The sequence below is a fragment of the Coffea eugenioides genome, chromosome 6 (assembly GCF_003713205.1).
Source record: "Coffea eugenioides isolate CCC68of chromosome 6, Ceug_1.0, whole genome shotgun sequence".
NCBI classification, from domain to species: Eukaryota; Viridiplantae; Streptophyta; class Magnoliopsida; order Gentianales; family Rubiaceae; genus Coffea; species Coffea eugenioides.
The window spans coordinates 8,103,199-8,111,753 of NC_040040.1; the positions used below are offsets into that span (position 1 = coordinate 8,103,199).

At 40.0% G+C, this 8,555-nt stretch overlaps 2 protein-coding genes and 1 pseudogene across 2 annotated transcripts; 2 read left to right on the forward strand and 1 right to left on the reverse strand.

The window, feature by feature from the left end:
* Positions 1-185: 185 nt before the first annotated feature.
* On the forward strand, positions 186-1,915 carry LOC113775872 (annotated as a pseudogene).
* Positions 1,916-1,917: 2 nt separating this feature from the next.
* LOC113775871 (pentatricopeptide repeat-containing protein At5g48910-like) lies at positions 1,918-3,874 on the forward strand. Its single transcript, XM_027320915.1, has one exon. It carries the CDS (start codon positions 2,232-2,234, stop codon positions 3,825-3,827), a length of 1,596 nt encoding a protein of 531 aa, XP_027176716.1. The 5' UTR covers positions 1,918-2,231; the 3' UTR covers positions 3,828-3,874.
* Positions 3,875-4,318: 444 nt separating this feature from the next.
* On the reverse strand, positions 4,319-8,285 carry LOC113773369 (beta-glucuronosyltransferase GlcAT14B-like). Its single transcript, XM_027317998.1, has 4 exons — positions 7,473-8,285; positions 6,773-6,848; positions 6,521-6,636; positions 4,319-5,355 (listed from the first exon to the last, which is right to left on the reverse strand). The coding sequence occupies exons 1-4, from the start codon at positions 8,014-8,016 to the stop codon at positions 4,844-4,846; spliced, it is 1,248 nt and encodes a 415-aa protein (XP_027173799.1). The 5' UTR covers positions 8,017-8,285; the 3' UTR covers positions 4,319-4,843.
* Between the last annotated feature and the right edge of the window lie 270 nt (positions 8,286-8,555).

The window sequence follows — 8,555 nt, forward strand, 5'->3', positions numbered from 1 at the left end:
TTTTGTGCTGAGCTGAGTCCTCTTCCGACCCCCGCCGCAGAAGACGGTCGCGCCCATCATACGAACAAAGAGATTCCAAGTAAATACACCTGCTAAAAGGTTGGAGATTCCAAGTAAATACACATTCCAAGTATTATTCTTCTTCACTAGCTTAAATTGTGAAGTTTCTAGGCCCATAATTTTCAATGGAAGTAACAAATAGGTACAGTCATTAAACATAACATTGATGGAGAACCACAAGAGTCTGATTTTGAGCTCAAGTCTGAAGCTTTTTCTTTATCAACGAAGCCAGGAAAAAACGGATGTTATCGTGAAAAATCTTTAATTATCAATTGATCCGTACCAATTCAACCTCATGAAGAACCAATCTCCCTCTGAGCGAGCCATAAATTTTGCGGGCGATGTTATCCCTGGCAAGGTAAGTTGCATTCTTAGTTGTATTGATTAATGGCATCTCCGTGAAGATATGATTGCATTTTCATCTAATAGCAGTACTAATTCTCGTAGAATTTGTTTTTGAGTCCATAGTGCATTGATGGTTATGGTGTTGGGAGAGTTGTTCTTTCTGGGAACCCTGACCATGAGAAGGATGACTTGGTTTCTGGGTTCCTGTGCTGGGGAGAGTACAGCATAATAGAAGAGGGTGGTGCCATGTTAAGGAAGGTGGATACAATGGGATTTCCGATTTCTTACAATGTAGGAATTCTAGGTACATTGTCAGCGTTTCTTCATTCTAGAGGACAGAACTTGTAGTATCAGGCTAAAACCAGGATTCATGAAAACTTTTGAGCATTTGTTAATCCATGTTTGTAAATCAGGATTCGGTGGCCTTACTGCTTATGCTGGATTTTTCGAGTTGTGTAAGCCAAAGAAAGGGGAAAAGGTATTTGTCTCTGCTGCTTCAGGATCGATAGGAAATTTAGTGGGACGGTATGCGAAGCTCATCGGTTGCTATGTTGTAGGCAGTGCTGGAAGCTCAGAAAAGGTCTAGCATCTCTTCTTGCCCTCTTCTGCTCTATTGTTGGTAATATCCCTATTCGTTTCTGTACTATTCTTTATGGATATAACGCATGCCTGTTACCTTGAGTGGATAGCAGGTAGATTTGCTCAAGAATAAGCTTGGTTTTGACGAGGCTTTCAACTACAAAGAAGAAACTGATCTTAAGAGGTAATTCATCTCCATTTCTGAATGTGAGAAGTTTTGAGTGCTTTCAGAATTTTACCAAAATCTCACCTGATATTTTGTAAATTGGAGTCGGGATTTTCCAAACAAAGATTTTAAATTATGATACTTGCGAATCCGTCTCAATTTTATTACAGTATTACTGCAGGTACTTTCCAGATGGGATTGACATTTATTTTGATAACGTGGGAGCAGGGATGCTAGAAGCAGCAGTGGATAACATGAATGCCTTTGGTAGATCGCTGCGTGTGGTGTTATAGCTGAATATACGGATAAACGATTCGACTTGTTGCTCTGAACATGGTAGATGTTGTGTACAAAAGGATTAAGACTCAAGGATTTTTAGTTGGTGATCACCTCAATATCTATCAGGATTTCCTTTCAGCCACACTCGAGTCCCTCCAAACTGGGAAAATGCATGTTCTTGAAGACATTTCACATGGTGTGGAAAGCATACCATCTGCATTTGCAGGACTTTTTCGTGGCGATAATGTTGGGAAAAGAATGGTTCAATTTTCAGATGCTCTGTAATCATTTCACTAGAGCATCTGTTAGACAGTATGAATCATCATCATCGTCACATTCTTATTGAGCACCCTCATCGGGACAGGAACAGAGCGGCATTTTAACAGTAGAATTGAAACCCTCATCGGACAGTGCAAGGTTGTCCCACTCCCAGTGGTAGCCCCTGTTGCATATTTCCATGAAGTCCTAAGCATCATAGTAAATTGCTAGCAGTCGAAGGGGCATAATTATAAACAGTCCAGATTTTCATAGTCGTCTTCTTAGATTTAATGGCCAGCAGAAAATGCAGTTACAGTTCAGTTTTACTGTCCCTAACAACTACAAAGACCCAGTGACCATCGGAGGTGACTTGAACAAAATGCTGAAAAGGTTTTGAGCTCTCTCCAGAGAGTAAGCCGAATTGGAGTCAGATGGATTACCAATTTTAGATCTTCCCTAATTCCATTCCTCTCGACTTGCTTAACTCAAAAAGTGCGGGGGACCCAAATGAAGTTACCCGCCAATCCTTCTTCTTCAACTTCCGATGATTCATAATTCAGTTAGTAAGACTACCCACACAAACGCCATTCTAGGATTTCTTACTGAAAAATGCAAATCTGTCAACCAGCTCAAACAAGTCCATGCCCACTTCCTCAAACTCTACCTCGCCGAGAACCCATCAAGCATTGCCCCGCTTCTCTCCTTCGCCGCCACCTCCAAGAATCCCGCTTTCTTTTCCTACGCTCGCACTATTTTCCAAAATCTTCAGTACAAGACCACCTTCTTGTACAATACCATGATCAGAGGATATGTTCAATCACATCTGGCGAAACCCGCCATTTCGTGCTATAAAAGCATGCTAAAAGACGGGCTTATTCCGAACAATTACACGTTCACGCCTTTATTTAAGGCGTGTTCCTTGGTTTCGCAGGAGTTTAATCTTGCGGGTTTATTGGTACATTGCCATGTGCTGAAATTATGTCTTGTTTATGACCCATTTATAAGTAGCTCGTTGATTGAATTTTATTCGTCGAGTCTTGAGATGGATAAAGCGCGGATGCTGTTCGATGAAATTCCCCGGAGGGATGTGGTTCTGTGGACTACGATGATTGATGGGTATGGAAAAGTGGGTCAGGTGGAAGAAGCAAGGGCTCTGTTTGAAGAAATGCCCGAGAGAAATGTGATTTCCTGGAGCGCACTAATGGCAGGGTATTCACGGTCCGGTGATTTTAAGGAAGTGCTTGATTTATACGGGCGTATGGAGGAAGCTGCTGTGAAGCCTAATGAGTCGGTGCTCGTGACTGTCCTTACTGCTTGTGCTCAACTTGGTGCTTTATCACAAGGCTTGTGGGTACACTCATATGCCAGAAGCTGTGGATACGAGGATAACCAAATATTAGCTACTGCTTTGGTTGATATGTACTCAAAATGCGGTTTGGTGGAACTGGCTTCTTCTGTATTTTACGGAATTGTCAACAAAGACAGTGGAGCATGGAATGCTATAATTTCTGGTTTTGCAATGAATGGTTACGCTACTAGATCACTTGAATTATTTGATCAAATGGTGCTCGGTGGGACTCAACCTTCTGAGGCCACGTTTGTTGCTGTCATCAGTGCTTGTACACATGCAAGTATGGTTGACAAAGGCCTCTGGTTATTTGAACAAATGAGTAGTGTTTATAAGGTTGAACCAAGGCTTGAGCATTATGCATGTGTGGTTGACCTTTTGGCTAGAGCCGGTAGGTTGGAAGAGGCTGAGGAATTCATTGAAGACAAAATTGGAGGAATTAGCCAAGGTGATGCTAATATCTGGGGTGCTTTACTTGGTGCTTGTAGAATTTATGGCAATACAGCAATGGGGGATAGAATATGGAGAAAACTAGCTAACATGGGAGTAACAGATTATGGGACTCACGTCCTTTCATATAACATTTACAGGCAAGCCGGCAGTGACATGGAAGCAAGAAGAGTTTGGAGACTGATGGAGGACACAGGAATGAAGAAGAAGCCAGGTTGTAGTGCTATAGAGGTCAATGGTTTGCTTGAAGAGTTCCGTGCTGGTGCCTTCGTGCATCCCAAAGCACCAGAAGTGTGCCAGACGCTTGATTCTTTGTTCAATGTAATGCATCTTGCTAACTGAATTATATACAGGTTTGACATTTTAAGACCATGTATAGTAAGAATGAAGCAATATTGGAGGAAAATTTCAATGATACATTTAACTTATTGTTGTTTTTCGTTCTCTTTATTATTATCTGTAGATGGGATTATAAATCCAAAGAGAATGCTCATCCGTTGAGTCAAATCTCGATTTTAGACGAGTACGTTTAAGAGTGAGTGGATTTTTTTTTTCCCCAAAAAAATAGAGGGAGATGCCGGTCCATGACTAAGCATCCTCTTAGCATTTGTTTTTCTAATCATTCTGGCCCATGGTATTAAGTTCCCAGTTGAGAAGGCACCACATTGAACCTTCATTTGGTGGTAACCCTTAATGGAAGTGTCATAGTACCTATAGGGGCTTTTATTGCCTATTCAAGATACAAATTTTATGTCTATTCAAGATTTGCTTTTGGTATTAAACGAAGTTCTTCATTCAACATGACAGAACTAAAGGGTGAGGTGGACGCCTGGTTAAAGAACTCTTTTAACTTTTGGGGACCCAGTCGCCAATCGGAACCAATCTGCAGAACATTTTCAAAGCGTTCAGGCACTTTATGAACTATCAAGAATAAGAATCTTTCAGTAGACCAGACCTTGCACCAGCCATCCATGCTCTCCGAACAGTATCTTCACACATTCTGTGTTCTTCTCCACCCGTTCAGGAAGTCTCTGAGTAAGTCCAAAGCTCTGGCGTCCTAGTGGACTCAGGATCATGAGTTATTCCACCCGTAAGAACATTACAGTACTCCCATTTGTTAACCAATCAAGACAAAGAAGCAGCTGTTTATATCTTTGACCTACAAATTAATATGTTGAAAGATAAGGGAAGGATGCTTACCATCCCAAACTGTATGACTCTCTACCTATGTCAATTCCTATAACCTTCTGAGCAGTCTCAAAAGCTGTACCCCATTATTTGAAGAACAAGGAAATTTTATCAGCCGTTGAATTACTTCAATGGCGATGCACTCTCCAAAGATTTGCTTGGTTCTGGGGCTAGATGCAATGCTTCACATCAAAATCTTTATCAGCTAACAAACTGTTTATCAGATTTTTGAATCTTTCTGCACCAGGCCCAGGCCTAAGGGTAGTTATATTTCTAATAATATACCGAAGATCAGTTCTATTTGTCCCACCATCAAACCAACTGCCTGGGACGAAGCCATCTGCTTTACGGCCCAAAAGCTCAGAATCAATCCTTCCAAGAACAGCTACATCTCTGCCAAATTTTCGGGCAAAAGGAGCATTGCTGTCTACCATTCTCTGGTAATCATTGTCTGTGAGGAAATGAGGGTGCTGCTTTGGAGGGTTGTCCCAGGATATGAAATGGAGGTCATGATTCACTGTGGTATTTCGAAACTCTTTTGCATTACAGATCACTGTGTGAAAATATCCCTCTGGTGAAGAAAGAAAGTTGGCATAGTACATTAAGACTATCCGAGGTAGGTTATCCCAACCCCAAATGCAGTACTCAATGAAAGGGCGAGACAGCATCATCCAAGCAGAACCTGATTGCAAAAACCATGTTAAAAGCCAGGAAGGTTATCAATATTGGCATATTAAAAGTATATATAGAAAATCGAATAATCATCAGGTTATGAATAACGACAAAACTTGCTCCTGTACCCCAGATGGGAGCTACCATTTAGGGTATCAAAAACGTCAGAAATGCCTGTACAATTTCAAACTTCCACTTGCTGGAGAGTACCAAAAACAATCTAGCTCTTTATGACTAGCTATTTCCTAAATTATCTGTCAAAGAAATTAATTGCACATTAGGTCAAATTATTGGAGATTACCCAAAACCGAGAAAATAAAACACCCATAATATGTTAGATTCCTCAAAAAAAGCAGTTCTTAAAGATGCTAATGGTAACTGCGGTAATGTTCTAAAATTGTATGCTCAAATTAATGCTCCACTGGAAATAAAACGTTACTAATGCATGAACAGCTAGGAAACTACACACATTCTGGCAGTGATAATGTCATGAAAAAAAAAGAAAAGAAAAGATGTACAAGGAACATATTAAATTTGACTGATCTTCCCAACTAAGCATTCAGGTAAAGAAATTTATATTACTCAAAACTCAGATTGACATCTAAATCTATCTGAGCAACTGACTTTAACTATATCATCGACAAACAAATATTCCTGCTTCATGGATATGCATTCTGTTTGACCATTACTCAACACTGGGTTTGATAGAGAAGCTTGTAGGTAGCGCAACATTGTCACTTCTACCAAGATTTCCATGCCTTGCCAACTATTTGGACAACCAACACTTGCACATTCGGTCATCTCCTTGTGTGATAATCACCTTTACCTTTCAAGATTCAGAAAACATATGGCAGTTTCTTTTTTTCAAGGACCTCATAAGAGAAATGAAACAGGATGGAAAGGGTGCAACAACCGGAGCATCCCCGCCGAAATCAGAATGAATGATTAACTTAGTCAGAAAATCAGAGAGTCATCAAAACGTAGACTTGTTTGAACTCAAGTGATCTTTGGACCAAGTGAATCCTTTTTTCAGAAGAAATCATTTACATTTACTTCAAGCAGGATGTTATTAATGTTCGAATGTTGTTAATGTTTACATCCGTTACTTGGTGTGAGCTCAAAATCACAGGGAAGAACAACAATAACATATGCAAAAATATTATGAAGATGTTTACCAGTAAAGAGTTTGAATGCTGTAGGCACGCTCCTTTTCTGTGTGACCCAAAAGACATCTGATTTTTTCAGGCTATAGAGTCCCGGATCAATTATAACAGGCTTCGCCCTTTGATACCTAGAAGATCAAAAGCTGCAGTATTTGAAGGGGAAAAATATAGCCTAACATGCTACACTATGAATAGCTTTTATCTGAAATATGTAAAACTATTAAGCTCTTCTTGTACAGATCAAGAGAGAATGTGAATACTTACTCCTTCCAACCAATGTCGCTTGTGTGCTCAATAAAATTAAGTTCTCTAGGAACAGTAGATAAAGTGTGAAGGATATCTGTTCGCATAGGTGATGGCAAAAACACAAAGCAAACTGCGTCAGCATGCATTCCATACTTTCATTTGTAGTTAATTCTAAGAATGAGAATAAATAACGGCTTAAATTCAGTTTAGACATTTCAGTTGTAACAGCATCCTATTAGCAAAAACTGAATCTTGTTATGCACTAAAAATTAACCACCTTAAGCAGCATGGACTAATGTTACAGATATAGAACAAAGGAGAATAAAATTAAAAATTCGTGACAACGAGGTAATAGTTTAGAATGCATTGAAACACCAAGCAGAACATCAAGAGACAGTAAAGAAAATGAAGTTCCAACTGCAGGGTAAACATTCACACATCCATTTGAAGAAATAGAGCAACTACTAATTGCATCCACTGCTTCAACCTTGAAAATAAATAAATAAATAAGAAACCCCAGGAGACTGATATGATCCGAAAAAGAACCTATGATCATGAGACAGAAATAGCATGTCCTATCAAGTATCAACTGGTTACTCAAGAATTAAGCCAGAGCACATACCGCAGAAACAAGTGCCAACCCACAATTTATTGGGGAAAAGAATTCACAGGTTAGTAAAAGCAATGCTCGTATATAATAGCAACGAGTATTTCATACCATCTTGGGTGAGCAGAGGATAATCTGAAGCACTCAAATTGATAAACCAGTCCCAATCTCCGCCTTCTTTCAACAAAATAGCAGCAGCATGAAGGGTATTAGCAACCATAGTAGGCCCTCTATAAGTCACTAAATTGGATCTCACAATGACCCTCACATTCCCAGCTTCCTCAAATAAAGATTCATTCTTTACAAAATTCACCAGCTCCAGTCTCTCCTCAACGGAAGCCTCGAGGTCCAAATGCACCGCATACTGATTCAACGGGTGATAAAGGGCCATGAGCGTCCTCTTCAAGCTCTCACCATCACCGCTAGAACCAGAGATCAAATAAGCCAGTCTTGGAATTCTTGGAAAGGGCTGAGTCGGAGCTACATGCAACTTTGATTCGACAAAGACTGGAACTTCATCTTTGATGTTCTTGGATCTTTGCTCAAAAGGGTTGGCACTAAAAACAGAAACAATGGTAAGACAACATGAGATTGAAATTGAGAACATGAGAGGAAGAGCCCATTTTTTGCTTTTCAATGGTTTATTAGTCTCCATTAAAGGAATGGCTGCTTGTGCTACTTTCCCATTTAGCTGCCTGCAGATGCTGTTCTGTGTGTCAAAGTAAAGTAAAGGGAAGAAGTGGGAAGGTGATCGATGTTGGTTGCGTTAATTGCACCGCTGGTCACGGAATTTATGGATATCGGTGATTTAACTTTCCAACGCGTTTAAGAGTGGATATGATCTGAGAAATTCCTAGTGCCGACTTCTTTACTGCACTGACGACTCTCTTTTTTTTTTTTCTCTTTTCTGCACTGACGACTGGTGGAAAATGATACTGGTGGCCTCTGAGTTTTGTTGGGACTTGGTGGTGAGACTGCGCGGACTAATGAAAGAATTTCCAGTCTTGTGAGGGGAGTAAAATATTACTAACAAATCTTTGTGGTTGCTTTCCACGCGCGGTCATCCTGCCCATTAAATAGGTGTTATGTTACAGCAGTGTAACTTGAGCAATTAAATTCGTCCACAAAACTATTGAGTGTCTATTCCTTAAGAAGAATTTGTCAAAAAAAAAAAAAAATCAATTAACTAAACCC

What these genes read in the sequence shown, in the direction of transcription:
- LOC113775871 (XM_027320915.1), top strand. Translation starts at nt 2,232, where the DNA reads ATGATTCATAATTCAGTTAGTAAGACTACCCACACAAACGCCATTCTA.
- LOC113773369 (XM_027317998.1), bottom strand. Translation starts at nt 8,016, where the DNA reads ATGGAGACTAATAAACCATTGAAAAGCAAAAAATGGGCTCTTCCTCTC. An exon ending in TCCTCTGCTCACCCAAGATG is followed by an intron (nt 6,849 to 7,472) that starts GTATGAAATACT and finishes CTATGCGAACAG; the next exon opens with ATATCCTTCACACTTTATCT. An exon ending in AGCGACATTGGTTGGAAGGA is followed by an intron (nt 6,637 to 6,772) that starts GTAAGTATTCAC and finishes TTGATCTTCTAG; the next exon opens with GTATCAAAGGGCGAAGCCTG.